This window comes from Octopus sinensis, linkage group LG5, assembly GCF_006345805.1.
Source record: "Octopus sinensis linkage group LG5, ASM634580v1, whole genome shotgun sequence".
Lineage (NCBI taxonomy): Eukaryota > Metazoa > Mollusca > Cephalopoda > Octopoda > Octopodidae > Octopus > Octopus sinensis.
Genome location: NC_043001.1, coordinates 33,083,028 through 33,107,027, shown reverse-complemented (window position 1 = coordinate 33,107,027; position 24,000 = coordinate 33,083,028). Strand labels below are relative to the sequence as shown.

At 35.0% G+C, this 24,000-nt stretch overlaps 1 protein-coding gene across 2 annotated transcripts in view; it reads right to left on the bottom strand.

Annotated features, from left to right (window-relative positions):
• The window catches only part of LOC115211706 (Down syndrome cell adhesion molecule), a 292,593-nt gene that overhangs the window by 165,807 nt on the left and 102,786 nt on the right, over window positions 1–24,000 (bottom strand). For both annotated transcript variants that reach the window (XM_036503303.1, XM_036503304.1), the window contains exon 3: window positions 19,787–20,116. In XM_036503303.1, coding sequence (XP_036359196.1) covers window positions 19,787–20,116 — 330 coding nt within the window. The remainder of the gene's footprint in view (window positions 1–19,786; window positions 20,117–24,000) is intronic.

Below are 24,000 nucleotides of genomic sequence, written 5' to 3'. Positions count from 1 at the left end.
GTGTATGTATGTGAGTGTGTATGTGAGTGTGTGTGTGGAGTAGAGATTAATTTCGCGTAAGTGCACGTACGGGAATATATATTTGCCGTAGAGGAAGAATAAGAAATGATGAATCACTGAGGTAATAGTGCATTAATACGAACTCGATACAGCCGGGAATTAAACAATTTAACCGAGGCCGAAACAATTACATTATTTGGATGATGCATTTCAATGAACTGATACTTCGCATGCATGCACTCACACATATATATTATACACACACATACGCACAAACATGCATATATATAGATAGATGTAATGTACGTATATATGTATATATAGTATATATATATATATATATATATATATATATATATATACTTACATATAAATATATACATATATACAGAGATATATGTGTGTGTGTATGTATATTATATATATATATAATATATTATATATGTATTATAAGCGCAGGAGTTGCTGTCTGGTAAGTAACTAGTTTATCAACCACATGGTTCGGGTTCAGTCCACTGCATAGCACCTTAGGGAAGTGTCTTCTACTATAGCCTCGGGTCGACCAAAGCCTTGTGAGTGGATTTGGTAGACAGAAACTGAAAGAAGCCCGTTGTATATATGTATATAAATATATGTGTGTGTATATTTTTGTGTGTCTGTGTTCGTCGCCCCAACATCGCTTGACAACCGATGCTGGTGTGTTTACGTTCCCGTAAGTTAGCGGTTCGGCAAAAGAGTCCGATAGAATAAGTACTAAGCTTACAAAGAATAAGTCCTGGGGTCGATTTGCTCGAATAAAGGCGGGGCTCCAGCATGGCCACAGCCAAACGACTGAAACAAGTAAAAGAAGGTAAAGAGTATATATATATATATATATATATATATATTAGCAAGATCTATAGCAAGTTTTAATCTACCTTCCAACAGAATTTTTGTCATCGGTTCAGTAAGATTGTTGATATCATTACCCTTACCAACCCCATTGCGTTGAGAGAATGTTTGGAGCGTCGCACAAAATGAATATTTAGTTAAGGCATTTTAGTACATTATGTAAGTTTAAGTCACGGCTGTCATCATTCTAAGGTTGATAAAATTTATTACATATCGAATACTCGGTTCGATATAATCTACTGCACCTTTGTCCCCAAATTTCAGGCCTTGTGCCTACGTTAGAAACAAGCGATATAGTGAAAGTTATTTTTATATACGTTCTGCTACCAGATCGATAAAAACGTACCTGTTAAGTACTTTAGTTGATTGAATTGGACGTTAACCAATCCCAACATCTGTGGCTTTGTATATGAGAGGGAAATAATTTCTCAGCTTATGAATATTTTTCTTTGTTGTTGTTGTTTTAAATTTGATTTCGTTCATTTCGAAGATTAAATTATTGCTTTCTTTTAAAGAGGTGTCAACCAAGCTATTCTCTTTCTTGTTACGTGCTATCACTACTCCTCTAGCTGATTCTCGCAGAGGTCACTAGCGCTTCATACACCCGATATCAAGAAAATAAAGTACCAGCCGAATAAGATTGACCACCCTCCGCTCCACTAAAACTTTATGGCCTTGTACCAATGTAAATAACAATAACATTTTTCGTCTTCCTCTTCTTCTTCTTCCCCCTCCGCTTCTTCTTCCTCCCCTTCCCCTTCTTCTTCTTCCTCTTCTTCCTCATCTTCTTCCTCCTCTTCTCCTTCTTCTTCCTCCTCTTCTTCTCCTTCCTCTTCCTCATCTTCTTCTTCCTCATCTTCCTCTTCTTCTTCCTCATCTTCTTTCTCTCCTCTTCTTCCTCCTTTTCCTATTCTTCTTCCGCATCTTCCTCTTCTTCTTCCTCCACTTCTTCTCCTTCCTCCTCTTCTCCATCCTCCTCTTCTCCTTCTTCTTCTTCTTATTATTATTATTAGTAGTAGTATGTTGTTGTTGTGCTTTCGAGTAAACGGAAGTCTCTTGAGGAGGGTTCTTAAGAAATTGGCTAATTCACAAATTTTATTGGATGAAAATTATTCCTTTTAGGATTGTTCTACAAATAAAATATACTTTAAACGCCGGCAAGTCTCGTTCTGTACTTTGAGGTAGACAGAAGGTCGATTTTAAACTCCACTTTATTTTCCTGATTATTTTATGTGTGTATGTGTGTGCGCGCGTGCGCGTGTAGTATCTATCTATGATAATTTTCACTGTAGCTTTTATTTCTAAAAGAAAGTAAGACTTAGAAGTAGGAAAGAGATAGCACTCTTTACGACCCTTTAAAAGACAACAGTAATTTAATCTTCTAATGCACGAAAACAGACATAAAAAAAAATTCAGAATTTAAAAAATATATAGAAAAACTGATACTAAAGCAAAAAAATATATATATACTCGCTATGGGTTACTCTTTTACTCTTTTGCTTGTTTCAGTCATTTGACTTCGGCCATGCTGGAGCACCACCTTTAGTCGAGCAACTCGACCCCGGGACATATTCTTTGTAAGCCTAGTACTTATTCTATCGGTCTGTTTTGCCGGACCGCTAAGTAACGGGGACATAAACACACAACAGCATCGGTTGTCAAGCAATGCTAGGGGGACAAACACAGATACACAACACACACAACGCATATATATATATATATATATATATATATTAACATATATACGCCGGGCTTCTTCAGTTTCCGTCTACCAAAATCCACTCACAAGGCTTTGGTCGGCCCGAGGCTATAGTAGAAGACACTTGCCCAAGGTGCCACGCAGTGGGACTGAACCCGGAACCATGTGGTTGGTAAACAAGCTACTTACCACACAGCCACTCCTGCGCCTGTATCTGAAAACGCAAATATTTTGATAGAATAGTAACAACAACCAAGTACATATGTAACACACTTTTTGTCAAAAAATATCAGTTTGAGATGAGGATTAAATATATCGTTTCCAGCCTCTCATTCTATTAACTGGGGTTACTCCAGACAGGTAGTTCCTAGGTATGAATTTCCTAACTGAAAGAAAATTCTTTTAGGAAGTGTTATGTAATAAATAAAAGTATAGGCATAGGAGTGGCTGTGTGGTAAGTAGCTTGCTTACGAACCACATAGTTCCGGGTTCAGTCCCACTGCGTGGCACCTTGGGCAAGTGTCTTCTACTATAGCTTCGGGCCGACCAATCCTTATGAGTGGATTTGTAGATGGAAACTGAAAGAATCCCGTCGTATATATATATATATAATATTATATATATATTATATAATATATATATGTGTGTGTGTGTGTGTGTGTGTGTGTGTGTGTGTGTGTGTGTGTTGTGTGTGTATGTTTTGTGTGTCTGTGTTTGTTACCCCCCCCCAACATCGCTTGACAGCTGATGCTGGTGTGTTTATGTCCCCGTAACGTAGCGGTTCGGCAAATGAGACCGATAGAATAAGTACTTGGCTTACAAAGAAAGGGTCCTGGGGGCGATTTGCTCGACTAAAGGCGATGCTCCAGCATGGCCACAGTCAAATGACTGAAACAAAGAGTACATCAACACTTCATTTCGCTACCGAACAGCGAGATTAAAAGAACATTTCTTCAAAGCGAAAGATACAGGGGCATTTCTCATGTCCCCCAAAGAGTAGTCGCTGTAATGTCCCGATCGATAAAATAAATGAGGTTCTATACATCGAGCAAACAGAACCACACAGCACAATATATACTGATTGTTTTAAAAACAAAGTAAAACTGAGGATGAATCGAAGATACAAGGTCAGGTACAGAATCGTACACCAGCCCAAGGACTAATCTCACAGTATGCGGCACGAAGAAAATCAAAGAGTCACTGTAAATGACATCGGTGTAGCCGTCGATCTTTGTTCATTATCACATGCGTAGCAGATTATGGGCAGGTATTCTCCGCTGACGTAAAGTGTGGCAAAATGTTTCTTTGGATATTCCAAATCACAAAATGATCCTGGAGTTGTGCCGAGTAACGGGAGTCAAGAGTGAGAATCATTGCAACAGATCAGTTAGAGTCGAAAGCTACCTTTCTGAACGTGTGGGAATAATGATTTTTCTGCGCAGAAAACTGGAAACTTAAAAATAAGAAAGCAAGTCGTGGAGACTGCTGTTCTGATTTAAAATGTAACACGTCGCACCATCAGGATTTTGAAGTTTTATATTAAATAAAAAAAAAGCAAATTATAAAAATTTACTATAAGATAAAGATAAATGCACGCATTAAACTTTGCGCCTAATGCGCACACATGCAACAGAGCAGTGTATTTATCGAACAATATCCTTGTATTTGCTGCCTCACCTCAAAAACTGGAGCACACCATATCGCTTTTTTTTAAATATAGTTTTATGTTCTTGCAGCTATTATTCTTTATTGCTGTTGGTTTTGTAGCGGCTCTTGTTCATTATATATATATATATTTTTTTTATTAAAGATGTACTAAAATTCATTAAATTATCTTCTCTCTCTATATAAACGGCAGTTTGTCTGTGCGTGTTTCTGTGTGTCTGTTTGCTCGTACCCTCACTCTGACCACGGCTTTCAACCGATTCTGATGAAACTTGACGCACACATAGCCCAATGTCATAATTCAAAACTAACGCAGCGAAAATTTTGAAAAGTTCCCCCAGTTCTGAAAAAAATCGATAAATTCGACATGGGGTCGAGAATAAAAAAAAATAAACCACAGACTGTCTAGGGGACGCAACTCAAACTTTTTTTACTCTCAAAAAAAAATTTACCATCATTTTTTTTCCATTTTTTTGCTATTTTTTGGCTATAACTCTCTAAAAATGCTTTATAGTTATTTCCCTTACAAACCTGAGCAACGCCGGGCGATACTGCTAGTTTAATTAATAAATTAGTAGCGCTATTAATGATATTAATAGTTGTTTTGTTTCAAATGCTAATTATACTTTGTTGTTGACGTCATCGCTGTAATGATATTAACAGCGGCAATAACAGCAGCGGTAGTAGTGGTGGTAGTAGCACCGATAGCAGCAGTAATATTTTCTTTATAAAAGCATTCCACTCATGGTCAAAATTTCTCTTTCATATGTGACCGACATAAGTTTATCGGATGTTGTTAAACATCGCTGGGCACAATGCGTTTTGCATTGTTTTAGCCATCGCATGAAGCCACTCCGCTGGGTAGGCGAGTAGGTCAACATTTCCCCTTCATTGAAAGGGGGGGGGCCTGAAGCAACGTGAAATGAAGTGTTTTGTTCAAGAACACAACTCGCCACCTGATCTGGGAATCGAATCCACGATCTAGCGATCGTAAGTGCCTACTCATTAGGCCACAGGCCTTTACCCACACACACACACACACACACACCACACATATATATATATATCGAGAAAGAGAGAAAGATAGAGAATATATATATATATATATATATATATATATATATATATGCCGGCAGTAGCAGATGGTGCGCGTCGTCTGTAAATGATATAACTACGAGTGCCTTTCTGCACCACAAACCGATATGAGAGGATCTCTCAAGGTAAATAACGCAGTAATTCTGTGTCCTAATACTTTTGTTCACCATTAGTGATCTACTTAACAAAAAAAAACGAGGTGAAAAACAGATGAAATATAAAGATAATGGATGCGATGAAAAGAATGTTTTTTGACATTACCGTACTGATTAAAATGAAAAGGAACAGAAAACGATCATATCAGTGCTTTATACAGTACTGAACAGTTGATGGTTATCACGAATAGAACATTCGAAGCTGACTTGATCTAAACAATCACCACAATACTTTGATGTTTTAAAGAGATGCTTCGATTTCCTACAACCTGAGCAGCTGTTTGATTTTCATATTTTATAATAAGATGGCCTAGTGATTAGAGCAGCGGACTCGCGGTCAAGGGATCGCGGGCTTGAATCTCAGACCGGGCCATGTGTGTGTTTATGAGCGAGGCACCTAAGCTCCACGCGGCTCCGGCAGAAAGTAATGGCGAACTTATGCTGACTCTTTCGCCACAACTTTCTCTCTCTCTTTGCAGCTCACCTGCGACGGACCGGCATCCCGTCCAGGTGGGGGAATCCTATACGCCAAGGAAACCGGGAAACCGGCCCTTATGAGCCAGGCGTGGCTCGAGAAGGAACAAACAAGATGGATAACGAAGGCAGCGAGCTGGCAGAATCGTTAGCATGTCGGGCGAAATGCGTAACCGTATTTCGTCTGCGTTACGTTCTGAGTTCAAATTCCGCCGAGATTGACTTTGCCTTTCATCCTTTCGGGTCAATAAATTAAGTACCAGTTACGCACTGTGGTCGATATAATTGACTTAATCCGTTTGTCTGTCCTTGTCTTCTCTGTTTAGCCACTTGTGGGTAGTAAAGAAATATGTATTTCGTCATGTATTTCTTTACGTTCTGAGTTCAAATTCCCTCGAGGTTGACTTTGCCTTTCATCCTTTCGGGGTCGATAAATTAAGTACCCGTTGCGTATTGGATTCGATCTAATCGACTGCCCCACTCCTCTAAAATTTCGCGCCTTGTGCCTGGTGTACAAAAGAATATTAAAATGGATGACATTTGTCGTTTAGTCCTAATGTCCTGATCGAAGAACGTGTTACTGTATCAAGTCCAAGCTTTAAGTCGGTGAGCTAGCAGAATCGTTATCTCACTGGGTAAAATGCTAAACCGTCATTTCGATGACCTTACGTTCTGAGTTCAAGTTCCTCCGAGGTCGGTTTTGCCTTTCATCCTTTCGGCATCGATGTAATCACCTATCCACTTCCATGAGCTTGCTGTACTTGTGCCAAAATTTGAAAGCAATATTACGTTCAACTTTAGACCATTCCATTGTGGAGGCGCAATGGCCCAGTTGTTATGGCAGCGGACTCGCGGTCGTAGGATCGCGGTTTCGATTCCCAGACCGGGTGTTGTGAGTGTTTATTGAGCGAAAACACCTAAAGCTCCACGAGGCTCCGGCAGGGATGGTGGTGATCCCTGCTGTACTCTTTCACCACAGCTTTCTCTCACTCTTACTTCCTGTTTCTGTTGTACCTGTATTTCAAAGGGCCGGCCTTGTCACTCTCTGTGTCATGCTGAATATCCCCGAGAACTACGTTAAGGGTACACGTGTCTGTGGAGCGCTCAGCCACTTACACGTTAATTTCACGAGCAGGCTGTTCCGTTGGTCGGATCAACCGGAACCCTCATCGTCGTAACCGACGGAGTGCTTCCAATTCCAGACCATTCCATTTTCTTTACTTTTTTCTTCTTCATAACATCTATACATATTAGTTTCAAATTTGTTTCAAATTTTGGCAGGAGACCAAAAATTTCGTTGGTGGTGATGGGGGGTGGGTAAGTCGATAGCATCAGCCCCAATGCTCAACTGGTACTTATTTTATCGATCCCGAAAGAATGAAAGGCAAGCGTCGGAAGAAATGCTCCGAAGCATTTTACCCAGCATTGTAACGATTCTGCCAGCTCACCACCATAAAGTGTTTAAATCTATTATCGAGTGTAACCTTCCCAGAGAGGCCTTCCGTTATTAAATCTTTTTCTTCGTCTTAGAATCTACAGAAACTAGCTGCTCTTGTTCAAGTAGATATCTGGCACGGACATAATAGTTAGGTGATGAAGTAAAAAAAAACAGCCGTTGCTTCTACAGCTGCAGCTGCAGATAATTCAGTTGTTACCCTTGTTTACCATCAGTACCCAGCACGCAGGCTTCGGATTAAGATCATACAAACCTGGTTATCCTGTGTTCACGCTGTGACACCGGATAAAGTATACCTTGGAATCCATTATCCAATTTGTTCGCCCTTAAGATGGTAGTACGTAGTCTGAGAGAAATTTGGTTAAGAAAGGCGGCGAGCTGGCAGAAACGTTAGCACGCCGGGCGAAATGCGTAGCCGTATTTCGTCTGCCGTTACGTTCTGAGTTCAAATTCCACCGAGGTCGACTTTGCCTTTCATCCTTTCGGAGTCGATAAATTAAGTACCAGTTACGCACTGGGGTCGATATAATCGACTTAATCCGTTTGCCTGTCTTTGTTTGTCCTCTCTGTGTTTAGCCCCTTGTGTGTAGTAAAGAAATAGAAATAGGTATTTCGTCTGCCGCTACGTTCTGAGTTCAAATTCCGCCGAGGTCGACTTTGCCTTTCATCCTTTCGGGGTCGATTAAATAAGTATCAGTTACGCACTGGGGTCGATGTAATCGACTTAATCCGTTTGTCTGTCCTTGTTTGTCCTCTCTGTGTTTAGCCCCTTGTGGGTAGTAAAGAAATAAGAAATTTGGCTATTAAATTCAGCTCAAATGAGGAGCTTCTGCATTGAAGAAGAGCAAAAAGTTTATAGGTTCAGGCCCATCTTTAGTAACCTTCTCTGGCAAAAACATCATATGCTCGAAACAGAGCTGTTGTGGTCAGTTGGTCATAGTTTCTATAAATATTCAAATATTCAATTGAAGAGGTATTCATTAGAGATCATAACATTCTATAGAAATATAGTGGATACGGTATGAGAACTGAAATAAATCAACATATATTCGATAATCGATCTAAAGCCCCTCATTTGATCATGTTGTGCTACAAAAATGCATAATACCTGTTTGATTGCTCTAATCGAAAATTCAATGATAGCATTTTGGACAAAAATTTTCTAGAAATTTAAATATTGAAAAGGCAGAAGCGACACACACACACACACACACACACACGTATGTCTATTATATATATGCATGTATTTGTATATTATATATATTTATATGTATATATAGATATATATGTATATATGTATGCAGATATATATGTATGTATATATGTATGCATATATATATATGTATAAATATATATACATGTATATATTGTATGTATATATATATGTATATATATATGTATATATATATATATATATTATATATATATATACATATATCTATATATGTATACGAGATAAATATATAGATACATCTATATGTATACATATGTGTCTAATATATATATGCATATATGTGTGTGTGTCTACTAAATATGTATATGCCTATATATATGTATAAATGTATATGTATATATGTATATGCTTATATATATATATATATTATATATATATATATACATATAAATGTGTGTGTATGCGTGACGCACACAAACACACACACACACACACAGAAACGCACGCACATACGTACGCTTCTATTACAAAAGTGAGAAAAAGAATTATTGAAATATGAATCAATGGGGGTCACAATTATGAATTTCTTGAAGGAAGATAGCTTATATATACATCCATTATCTTTTAACCTGAAGTATCAAAGTTGTTTAACTTAGTAGGAGTTAAATTATTCAGTCGTGAAATAAACGGACAAAAAAAAAATACAAAATGAAACAAAACTAAAAACCTATAAATATCATTGCGAATGGGATAAAATATACAATAATTTGCAAATTGTCCTACCGATTAATGTGAAAAATTCTGATCGTAAACGCCAGTGATTTATTCAGTATTCAACAATAGTCTCTAATAGAAATTTTAATGAGTTGCTTTGCCTTTTCATTTTATTTTTCCGTGGGAGTGGAGGAGAAATAGATACAAGACCAACAGAAGTGAAATATAATACATGTGTGTATGTGTGTGTGTGTGTGTGTGTGGTGTGTGTGTGAGGGATGTATGTGTATGAATGTATGCATCTCAATCTCTTTCTCAGTAAATGTACATACACACATATACACACAGATATGTACTGTAAATATATATATATATATATATACTTTCATGTTTGTATATATATAATATATATATATATATATATACTTTCATGTTTGTATATATATACATATATCTATATATGTATACGAGATAAATATATAGATACATCTATATGTATACATATGTGTCTACTATATATATGCATATATGTGTGTGTGTCTACTAAATATGTATATGCCTATATATATGTATATATATATATATATATATATAGGTATGTATATGTATGTTTACATACATCTACACATATATATATTTATAGGAATATATGCACTTATATTTATAGATATGTATTTGTATATATATATTATTTAGTTATGCACATATTGGTGTATATATAAATATATATGTATATATGCACCACGTTTTACGAAATCATAAATGTTAAACCGAAACTGATGAGGGATAGTAAATAAACAATAATGGTAAATATTACTAAGAACCTTAAATCTAAATTTGAAATAAGTTTCACTTTGTGGCGTGAATGCAAATAACTCAGAACAATTCATGGCGTCAAAGATGAAGAGACGAATACACTATTGCTCTTACCATGTGCATCTGTTGAACTTGCGAGATTGTCATGCGACATAATTAAATACCAATCAAAACATATCGAACCCTAACGCCTGAGAAATATGCTGGGTAATGTAGAACACTTTTGATCATAGTTTTGCTAACGTAAATTGAACATCGATTACGTAAGAGCAGTTTTGAACAGCTAGCACCTCGGACAAAATATGTTTGTGAATGTTTAGTTATGTCCCTTGAATTTCTGGAATGAAATCGTTAGCGATCTATTTTTGAAAAAAATTTAAGAAATTTACATTGCAGCCTCCTACTTCCTACTTCGTTTGTATTTTGTAAAACCTCAGACAAGTATCTTCAACCATTATTTGGAGTTAATCATCACTTCTGAAATTTCATGGAATCTCGTTCTATGTATGTATGCATGTATGTATTTATGTATGTAGGTACACATGTATTTAAATATATATATATATATATATATCATGCCAGAACAAAAAACAAGAACGCAACAAAATGGACACGTTTCAGGTTTCTGTATGTATGCCCGTATGTATACATGTATGCTACACACACACACACATATATGTGTGTGTATATATATATATATATATATATATATATATATATATATATATGTAATATATATATATTTATTAATTATATATATATATATATATATCTGTGTTTATAAATATTTATGTATGTATATGCATATGTAGGTGTATCATACTGTAATGAAAGCGTCTGTCAGAAAATCTGATAAACCTATGCATTCACATAAAAATCCCTCGTGATAGTTGTTCCGGTTGAAGTGCACATAATGGCTGTTATCACTGTCACGATCGTAAACGCAACGAAATGCAACGAATTACATTGAAAACCGGTAACCAAAGAAAATACTATACTAAGTAAAATATTGGGACAGAATTGGATGTATTTTCACAGAAAACAAATGCAATTGAATTGAAACAACAAACGTGAAGAGAGGAAAAATTGACTCGCCAAGACGGGTTATCTTGATCTTATGTGTATATTAATGGTGACAATCAATAATGATTTTGTGAATAATTATTTTGGTTTCAAATTTTGGTACACATCGAGTTGTCTTAATCGGTTATATCATCTATGTATTAGGTTGTCCCAAAAGTTCGTAAACACTTGCGAAAATTGAATTTTTACTCGCCAAGTACTAACAAAAACAACAAAAATTATTCCTCAAAATAAAGACCATTATTTTCCAAGACTTTCTACGAACTTTTGGGACAACCTTATACTTGACTGGTAGACTATTTTATCGACTCTGAAATGACAGAAAGCAAAGTTGACCTCGGCAGGATATGAACTCAGAACCTACTGAAGCGAAAGAAGTGCTGCTAAACAATATAATTATAACTTAGGTACAAAGTTATTGTTTCATAAAAAGATACGCATTATTATTTCCATTACTCTACTGATTCGTTTATTCCAACGCCTTAATAATAATGGCTTCAATAAGGACACAGGCCTTCCTCAAATATTGGATAGAAAGTAAAGTCAATTATATCGATCCAAATATTTGACTGGCACTTTCTGTTATTGATTTCAGAAGAACGAAAGGCTAAGCTGAATAACTGAAAAAGTAAGCCAAATTATGATATGACAAACTTGGCGGACGGCATGGCTTTCGAAATCACATGGTTCCAGGCTCAGTTCCACCGTGTGTACCTTCAATAAGTATCTACTCCTAGAGTCCCGAGGCCTCCAATTCCTGGTGAGTAAATTTTTGCGAAGAAAACTTGTCAAAAGGCCACCGCATATAAATATATATATATATATATATATATATGCGGTGGCCACACTCAAAAATAAGCAACAAGAATGACTCCGGTGATTTGGTACAATTGTCTCGTACTACAGCATTTTATTAAAAGCTGTAAGTATTACAGCAGATTTAAGATGCTGAGTACTCTTCAGCCAATTTATATAGGTTTTCCAATAATATAAAAGCTTTCAAATCAAGTAGTAACATTTTAGGGAAGGTAAATATACAGATAAAGATGTGGATCTTTATCTGTATATCTGTAGATCTTTATCTACATCTTTATCTGTATATTTACCTTCCCTAAAATGTTACTACATGATTTGAAAGCTTTTATATTATTGGAAAACCTATATAAATTGGCTGAAGAGTACTCAACATCTTAAATCTGCTGTAATATTTACAGCTTTTAATAAAATGTTGTAGTACGAAACAATTGTACCAAATCATCGGAGTCATTCTTGTTGCTTGTTTTTGATTATAATCACCCCGCAAATTTTTATGGGTAACACCATACAAAATTCTGGTGCATCTAAATTAAGTACCATATTCATTTGAATCTAAATTGTTGCTGATCTTATATATATACATATATATATATATATATGCTTATATATGAGTGTTTATATATATATATGTATATTTGAGTGTGTATATATATATGTATATATGAGTGTGTATATATATATGTATATATGAGTGTGTATATATATATGTATATATGAGTGTGTATATATATGTATATATGAGTGTGTTATATATATATGTATATATGAGTGTGTGTATATATATATATATATGAGTGTGTGTATATATATATATATATATATATATATATATATATGAGTGTGTGTATATATATATATATGAGTGTGTGTTATATATATATATATATATATATATATTACATATATACATATATAAATATATATTCATATATGTGTATATATATATATAACATATATAAATATATATGCATATATGTTATATATATATAAATATATATGCATATATGTATATATATATAAATATACATGCATATATGTATTATATATATATATAAATATATATGCATATATGTATATATATAAATATATATGCATATATGTATATATATATATAAATATATATGCATATATGTATATATATATAAATATATATGCATATATGTATATATATAATATATATGCATATATGTATATATATATATAATATAAAATATATGCATATATGAGTGTGTATATATATATATACATATATAAATATATATGCATATATGAGTGTGTATATATATATATATATACATATATAAATATATATGCATATATGAGTGTGTATATATATATATATATGCATATATAAATATATATGCATATATGAGTGTGTATATATATATATACATATATAAATATATATGCATATATGAGTGTGTATATATATATATATACATATATAAATATATATGCATATATGAGTGTGTATATTATATATACATATATAAATATATATGCATATATGATTGTGTATATATATATATATATACATATATAAATATATATGCATATATGAGCGTGTATATATATATATATATATGCATATATATATATATATGCATATATATATATGCATATATATATAATATATATATTGCATATATGAGTGCATATATATATGCATATATATATATATATATATGCATATATGAGTGCATATATATATTGCATATATATATATATTATATATATATATATATATGCATATATGAGTGCATATATATATATATATATATATATGCATATATGAGTGCATATATATATATATATATATATATATATATATATATATGCATATATATATTGCATATATATATATGCATATATGAGTGCATATATATATATGCATATATGAGTGCATATATATATATATGCATATATGAGTGTATATATATATATATATATGCATATATGAGTGTATATATATATATATATGCATATATGAGTGTATATATATATATATATATATATGCATATATATATATGTATATACGTATATGAACAGTGAAAATAAGTGTTCAACACCATATTGGTGGATAAAGAGCCTTTATTTGCGTATTAAGTCTTTATTTGCGTATTAAGTATTAGTTTCATGTTAAGTAAATATCTCAAAGATTAAGATACTTTCTTAACATGAAACCTGTGCTAGCCTTAATAGATAAATTATATATATATTCGCAAGTATACATTAACATAGACATACACACATAGATGTATACGCGTATTCGTCTTCCTATATTTATATGTGCGCGCGTGCGTGTGTGTTTGCGTGTGTGGGCGTAGAAGTGTGTTAGTGTGAATATACATTCTTTTTACATTACTTACATTCGACGGATATTTAACAACAAACAAGGTGAGGACAAATATCCATCAAATGTAAATAATGTACATAATTCCTCACCTCTTAAATATAGAACTGTATATACATTTTTTTTTTCATTTTCACTCACAGCTTCACAGCCGATGTTATGTTGTTTAGCAGGTCGACAAAAATAGAGTCACATGGAATGTATGCCATACTTAAAATGAAAGCCATGGTCGATGTGATCAACCAAACCTTTAAATGTTCTGCTTAATTATGGCTGAAACTGAATGAGTGAAAAAATTCACAATTAGAACGGAACTGCCTTTAAAAGTTATTTAGCAGGAGATGAAACTGATGAAATATACGACTCGTGGAACCAGTTAAAAAAACTATTACAGAAAATGCCACACATATTACAACCTGAACTCAATGCTAGAAATAAAATATTTGGCGCAGGAGTGGCTGTGTGCTAGGTAGCTTGCTTACCAACCACATGGTGCTGGGTTCAGTCCCACTGCGTGACACCTTGGGCAAGTGTCTTCTACTATAGGCTCCGGTCGACCAAAGCCTTGTGAGTGGATTTAGTAGACGGAAACTGAAAGAACCTCGTCGTATATATGTATATATATATGTATGTGTGTGTGTTTGTGTGTCTGTGTTTTCCCCCCTCCCCGCAACATCGCTTGACAACCGATGCTGGTATGTTTACGTCCTCGTAACTTAGCGGTTCGGCAAAAGAGACCGATGGAATAAGTACTAGGCTTACAAAAAATAAGTCCTGGGGTCGATTTGCTCGACTAAAGGCGGTGCTCCAGCATGGCCGCAGTCAAATGACTGAAACAAGTAAAAGAGTAATAGAGAGTAAAGAATATAGATATATGTTATATAAGGTATTTATAGCTTTAACAAAATATATTGGAAGGGAAGTGTAACAATGACTTTAGACAGAAAAAATTGTAGGAAATAACTGGCAGTGTTACGAAGCCATTGTGTTAAATCTGCCACGCATTAAGGAAAGCAATAAGCTGAAGCAAATGGTAAATAACGAAATGGTGTAGCAACAATGGAAAAATAATTAAAATAATTCATAGGGAAGTTGATTAGAGTAATACAGAACACATGAAGATAACAGACATTTCTCAGTGCACAAGGTAACAAAAAGTACAACCTAAAAACTAATTATATTGGAGTAGAAGATATAGATAGGAAAATAGCAATAAGAATATATAAAACAATATCAAAGCTTATTCCTGTCATAAGGGAATATACAGAAAAAGAGCAGAATAGTTTTTTCTGCTGCATATGAAGAAACAATAAAGCTAGGAGCTATCTGCATCAAAGAAAGTGATTTAGATACACTTCAAATACAGAAAAGACTAAAAAATATAAATGAAATTTCAAAATACTTTAACGGTAAAGCACGGGAAAATATATTCCATGGTCAATAATGGTCTCATGTTCCATTATTTGTTTTTTTTTTTGTTTTTTTTTTTACAGTGTTCTTTTACTTTTATTAGATATTGATCCAGTGCTGCTAAAATTAGAATCAGACCTGGTTCTGCTTTTAACCCAAATACACTAAAAGTCTATGGTGAAAATATAGTGGAACGAAAAATTAAAACCTACTCAGACAACGTATTCAATACATTGAGGTAACTGACCACATCATTTCTAGTGGCTTAATGCTTTCAAACTCAGAACATATCCTCAGGTATAATTGAGTCGGCACTTACGTTCATTGGCTATTATACCGATACTTCATATGAAAGCACAGAAATAATATATGCATTAAGACGGCGAGTTGGTAGAAACGTTAGCACGCCGGGCGAAATGCTTAGCAGTATTTCGTTTGCCGTTACGTTCTGAGTTCAAATTCCGTCGAGGTCGACTTTGCCTTTCATCCTTTCGGAGTCGATAAATTAAGTACCAGTTACGAACCGGGATCGATATAATCAACTTAATCCGTTTATCTGTCCTTGTTTGTCCTCTCTGTGTTTAGCCCCTTGAGGGTAGTAAAGAAATAGGTATTTCGTCTGCCGCTACGTTCTGAGTTTAAATTCCGCCGAGGTCGACTTTGCCTTTCATCCTTTCGGGGTCGATAAATTAAGTGCCAATTACCAACTGGGGTCAATGTAATCGACTTAATCCCTTTATCTGTCCTTGTTTGTCCCTTCTATGTTTAGCCCCTTGTGAGCAATAAAGAAATAAGAAATGATATATGCATTTAGAAAACAAGTTGTATAACAACGATCTGAGTACGATCCGGAAATAAAGCCGTCTATACTAGTAAGGAAATCAGGTCGAATTATCAAGAACAAGACCGAATATGATTGTATTCCAATAGACATCTTGATCTTGATACTCTGACCATAACACTTGTCAGAAAGAGTTTAAAAACTATCTAAGTACAAGGGAATTGAAATAAAAGTGCAAAACAACGCTTTAGGTTATTGGTTGGAAAGTGAAAACAGTATTAATTGGATGACTAGATATGGTAAAAAAAATTACCAGGGGTCATAAATCTATAACAAAACCCAATGATGGCTGCTTTAGTTACAACACAATCCTACTTAAGACATATTCTATTTATTAAAGCAACTCAGTTGTTACACTTCCTTCAAAACTCACGTAGCACATATTTTACACATTCATAACCCAATGAAATAAGAAAACTCACATTTCACATTGTACAATGTCACTAATCAATAAAATAACACATTCACACATCCTACACGCGACACAACCACCATTTGATACGAAAATATTTAACATATTTCATATAACGCAGCTCACCTGCATATACAATGATAAAAGGTAAACGTAAAGTTGCCTTATCGTGTCATACCGACTCATAAAGGCCGGTTTCCCTGTTTCATGGGAATATTGTGCTTGCGTATTTATACAATGTGAAGAGAAATAAGAGTTCTAGCATTTTCTTTTTGTACTCAAATGAATTACGCGATGATTCCTTGAAAGATGAACACATTATGTGTCTATGTAATAACGTTAACGTTTTATAACTTTGCTGTTGCTATGTGCTGTTGTTATGGTCGTTATAATGCTGCTACAATAATTTTATAATGCTGCTACAATAGAAAATGAAGTCACTCGAGTATATGTTCCGAAATAATAGAAGAAAACAGATAGCATTTGGCGCCTTAGTATACCGAAACACGTGAAGGCGCAAAGCTTAGTTGTTAGGGTAATCGGTTGACGGTCGTAAGGTTGTAAATTCGATTTCCAGCGGTGTGTTGTGTCCTTGAGCAAGACATTTTATTCCCCACCTGGACGACGCAGGATTACTAATTTTTGTCCGTCGCAGGATTACTCATTTTTGCCAGCTGCGAGGACTGGAGCAACATGAAATAAAGTGTTTTGATCAAGAACACAACGCGTTTCCCTGTCCAGGAATCGAAACTACAAACTTACGATCATGAGTTCAACACTCTAACCACTCCACATAAAATGATGATGCGCGAAGCTGATTCATACAGAGGTAAATGCAATCAGTGGTGCAGTAGTGACGTACATGAAACAACTAAAACAATGACGACGTTGATAAATATTTCTGATATGAGAACAATGCTAGTTATATGGCGGTGGGGTTAGTCGATTATGTTGATCCTTGTTGTTGATTGGTACTTTGTTAATCGACTCCGAAAGGATAAAAACAAAGTTGACCTCGGCAGTATTTGAACTCAGAGCGTAAAAAATACAGGAGAAATGCTGCTAAGCGTTTTCTCTAACGTGGTAACGATTCTGCTAGGTCGCCTTCTTAATAATAATAATAATATAATAATAATAATCCTTTCTAACATACGCACAAATTTTGGCACGAGGCCAGCAGTTTCGGGGTAGAAGCTGAGTCGATAAAATCATTCCCAGTGTACAACTGATGCCTGTTTTATCGACTTTCTAAAGGATGAAAAGCAAAGTGGACCTCGGCGAATTTGAACTCAGAACGTTAGTATGTATGAAATGCTGCTAAGTATTTTCTCAGGTGTGCTAATGATTCTACCAGCTCGCAGCCCTAATAATAAAAATAATCCTTTCTGCTATAGACAATTTTGGGGAAAAGATAGTCGATTATATCGACCTCAGTACTCTACTGGTACTTATTTTGTCGACCCCGAAGCGATGAAAGGAAAAATGAGCTCGGTGGAATTTGAGCTCAGAACATAAGAACGGATGAAATGCTGCTAAGCATTTTGCCGAAGTACTAACGATACTGCGATCCCACCGCCTTAATACTAATGATGGTATCAGCAGCAGCAGCAACAACAACAACACAAATAATGATACTAAATGTGTAAGCCGGATTTTTATTGCATAGTCATATAATTCTAAGTTCAGCACTGTCGCTGTTTAAATACCTCACACCTAACGGTAAATATTTAGGTTTAACAGCAGTTGACGTTTCTCTTCAGTAAAACAACACATCATATCGCTTAATCTTGGCAACCAGGGGATTAATAATTATACAAATACCAAACCTTGTTAGGTAACATTAAAAATCCTGAAACATCTTTTTTACCAGAAAAATAGTCTACACTAATATATCTATATATATATATGGGCGGTGGTGGTTACATGTATGATTTTGTCCATAACAACATGTAGTTGTAAATTTGTGAATAATTAAATATAACGAAAGATGGTAATATATACGGGATAATAACAAACAAGATCAATAAAATGTGATAGTTTCAAACGAAACTATAAATTTTCAAAAGATTATTTTATACCTGGATGTTGTGTTTATTTATTTATCGTTTTTTATTTTAGAAATTTTGTGAACAAGTATCTGTCAGATATTTTACGACAAACTGTAGCTTTTGATGTTTAATATCCAAGTTTAGAGTGATTCTTGGACAAATTCGTTCTATGCTGTAATATAACTTGTCTAACGTTAGAATTCCACCATCGTGCGATAAAAAATGCATAAAGAAATTATAGAATTTATGAGTATGATACTGTTCAGTTCGTCAAATGTAAATTAATAATGTTTATGAAATGTTTGCTTTTACTAAATGTTATCTTTCATTTTCGGTATATCGCATACAATACACACAAAAAAAAAACAAATTCAAATTTCACGTTTGCTGTAAATAACAAACAGAAAACATCAACCATTACAATTATTATATTGATTCACTTGTCGATGCTTAAGGCTATATTTTAGAGTGGGAAGATATTTTCAGTTGAAGCAGCACAATTAGCTATAATTGTTTTGATGACTCTGAAAAAAAAACAACAAATTTCGACCTCGAAACTGTTTTACATTAGAAATTAGAGGCATGAAATTAACTTTTATTCATAATCTAGTTCGTTGCACTACGTGTCCTATTAAACAATATCTTTAGATCAAAATTTAAAAATCAAAAGCGCTGATACTTACCAGCTGTTATGCGCAAAGGGCGACTGATAATTTTCCCACCTTTATTTTTCGCTATGCAACGGTATTCCTGCGAATGAGCATCTGGTTGAAATAGGTTTGGCTCAAAAGGTAGAAAATACAGGGTATTGTTTGGAAGTACCTGAAGTACTTTGGGAATATCTTTGACGACCGTGCCATCCTTTCGTATCCAATTTAGTTTTGGTGGGGGTAAACCGTGCGCCGTGCAATCAATTGACGCCCCTTTAGTATTAGCAAACACAACTGTGCTTGGTACGTCTTCCGTGAAAACTGGCCCATTTGTATCAGCTGGTGGCTCTTCTGTCGTCAGAGCTGCAAAAGAAAACCAGTAAAAATTTTAGGAAATTATGAAAAAAAAAAATTCATATAAATTTGTCTAAAACATATGTCACTCAACGTTTCAATGTACGTTTAAAAAATGTTCTCATGTTTTAAAAGCCTTTCATTTGATTTTATAAAACGCGGTATCTGTTGGCATGGATCCTTTATCTCAATGGTACAGAACCATCAACCGGATTTTTAGAGATACCGAGAGATTCCCTGTAGCAGCAGCCGGTCATCTTTGATTTGAACTCAGAAATTTGAAACAGACAAAATACCTATTTCTTTACTACCCATAAGGAGCCAAACACAGAGAGGACAAACAAGGACAGACAAATGGATTAAGTCGATTGTATCGACCCCAGTGAGCAACTGGTACTTATTTAATCGACCCCGAAAGGCTGAAAGGCAAAGTCGACCTCGGCGGAATTTGAACTCAGAACGTAGCGGCAGACAAAATACCACTAAGTATTTCGCCCGGCATACTAACGACTCTACCAGCTCACTGATTTTATTTCGGACTAAATAACGCCACGCAAGGCGGCAGAATCTGAGTTCAAATTTCACTGAGGTTGACTCTTTCAGGGTCGTTAAAATAAGTACTAGTTCAGCACTGGGGTCGATGTAATCAACTATCCCCCCCGCACAAAATTTCAGGCCTTTTGCATATAGTGGAAAGGATTAATATGTCCGAGATATTATATACATTAGCGACTTATAAACGCAAGAGCGCACACATGTATACCAATATGTGCGCATACATTTGTATATGCAAAAATGTATACATGCATGAATCTATACATATTTTTCTGGGATTATAAACGGGATAACTAGAAATATGTTCCTTAAATTTTTAATCAGCCATAAGCAGATTAACGTTATTACAGGGATTTAACTAATACGTAATACATTCTTGTAATAATTTTTTTCCAGAGGAGAAACCACTGTGCTTATAATATAAATAACATAATATATTACTTCTACTGAAGACTGCATATTTTCTACTTCGACGAAATTAAAAAGAAAACCATAAAATATTGTGCTTGCGTATTTATACAATGCAAAGAGAAATAAGAGTTCTAGCATTTTCGTTTTGTACTCAAGTGAATTACGCGATGATTCCTTGAAACATGAACAAATTATGTGCCTATGTAATAACGTTGCTTAATGCTGTTGCTATTGTCGTTAAGTCAAGTCTTTTATAATGCTGCTACAATAGAAAGTGAAGTCATTCGAGTATAGTTTCCGAAATAATAGAAGAAAACAGATAGCATTTGGCGCCTTAGTATACTGAAACACGTGAAGGCGCAAAGCTTAGTTGTTAGGGTAATTGGTTGACGATCGTAAGGTTGTGAGTTCGATTTCCAGCGGTGCATTGTTTCCTTGAGCAAGACATTTTAGTTCTTGTTGCTCTTATCCACTCAGCTGGAAAAAGTGAATAGTAGCTGCAATTCACAGGATCAAATAGAACCCTCATCGTCATAACCGACGGATGCCAATTACATTCTGAAACTATCTCCCTCTCTATCACTCCCGCTTTGTATCTCCATCATTGTCCGTCATTTCCTATCTCAGTCGCATTTCAGCTATTATGAGAGGGCACAGAGGTGACATATTGCATAGTGCTGGTGCTCGCATGGGGTCATTGCTGTTTGTTCCTTTTCGAGCCACGCCTGGCTCATAAGGGCCCGGTTTCCCGGTTTCCTTGGCGTATAGGCTCCCCACCTGGACGGGACACCGGTCCGTCACAGGTGAGCTGCATGATGCAGGAGGAAAGAGTGAGAGAATGTTGTGGCGAAAGAGTCAGCAGAAGTTCACCATTACTTTCTGCCGGAGCCGCGTGGAGCTTAGGTGTTTCGCTCATAAACACACACATCACCCGGTCTGAGATTCGAATCCGCGATCCCTCGACCGCGAGTCCGCTGCTCTAACCACTAGGCCATGTGCCTCCACTCGCACGGGGGCCATGCATACACAATAATATCTTTGATGCTAAGTCTGCTTGACCAGAATATATTTGAGGCTAAACAACAAAAACAATAACAGGGATAGAAAGAAAAGGCGCAAGAATTCAACTGTCATTATATCTTTGATGACATTAGATAAAGAAGGACTGAAGAATATTTTCATCCTTGAATACAAGGAAATCGATTGTTGCTGTGCATCATGATACCCAGCACAAAAATAATGGATCAACAGAATCACCAGAAATAACAGATCAGCTGAATCACCAGATATCTGATGCTGACACAGATACTGCTGCTGTTGTTCTTATCGCCATCATCGTCGTTGCTGCTGCTGCTGCTGCTGCTGCTGCTGTTGCTGTTGTTGTTGTTGTTGTTGTTGTTGTTGTTCTTCTTCTTCTTCTTCTTCTTCTTCTTCTTTTCTTCTTCTTTTTCTTGTTTTTTCTTTATCATATTATTATTATTATTATTATTATTATTATTACTATATGTTTGACTTTTGCTTTACATTTGTAGAAGTTGGTTCCAAGTCTCACCCAGAGACCTCAAGAGACAACAAATTGGAAGTTCATGTTGGTGTTATGCCTAGGGTGCCATATATTTGGTTTGGTACTTAGTGTTGTACTAGTGAATGTTTAAGAAACCATAAGAAAATTATGTTTGTTTTAAAACTTGAGATTACATAGAAAGTATTTTGCGTAGGATATGAGCAGTTCCCATGGGCACTATCTTTTGAATTTCTGCCATTTTGGGGCTACCTGGTATCTGAGCTACGTAGCAATCCGCCCCTTTATTATTATTATTATTATTATTATTATTATTATTCAGTAGTTTTATTTTAATTTTTATAGCGTGCTTTCACTTCACTACCGAGCGCAGCTCTGTGTGCCTTGGGTATGTGCTGTGATTTGTTGTGATGCTCTGATGGTTATTGTATGGAAAGTGTTCTGCGTAGGATGTGTGCAGTGCCTAGAAGTGCAATTTTCTGTATGTTATATGTGTTTGTAAGTCCTGGTGTTTTTGTTATGTATTTGTCTGAATATTTTTTTATCATGCCTAATGCACCTACTATGATAGGAATTGTTTCTGTTTTCAGATTCCACATTCTAGTTACCTCTATTTCCGGGTCTTTGTATTTTGAGAGTTTCTCCATTTCTTTTAGAGACACGTTGTCATCAGCCGGTATTGATACATCAATTAGAAAGCATTTTTTCTTCATGGTCTCTGACAACTATATCTGGTCTGTTGGCCTTAATTTCTCTATCTCTCTATCTTATTATTATTATTATTATTATTATTATTATTATTATTATTATTATTATTATTATTATTGTTGTTGTTGTTGTCATTGTTGTTGCTATTATTATTATTATTATTATTATTATTATTATTATTATTATTATTACCTTGTTGGAGTACCTGGATTCTTTTATGTGTAGCGGGCTTGCTACCTGCAGCCTGTGGTACCGTGTTATTCGCTCTTTTCAGCTAGCTAATACTTTCCTGATTATTCTGGCCGTGCCATAGAGGCAAACCCTCTGTAACAGTTTTACTGGGCACTATATTCCAATTTCCTTTATATTTTTTTATACCTTCTGATACGGTTCTCAAGGCCTCAACAATAATTGGCACTATCTGCACCTTCTTTATTTTCCATAGCCGGGCTATTTCGTGCTTAAGAGGGTTGTATCTATCTACATTTTCGCCTTCCTTCTTGACTATTTGTGGGTCAAACGGTCATGCAACATCAACTATATAGCATATGTGGTGCACTTTGTCCACCACCTCTAGGTTCGGTCTGTTATGCTCTAGTATCTGATCTGTTTGGATTGGGAAAATCCCAAAGGAATTTGCTAGTCTGCGACTCCGCCATTCTCTGCGTTTTGTGCTCATATCACGTCTTGCCTCTCT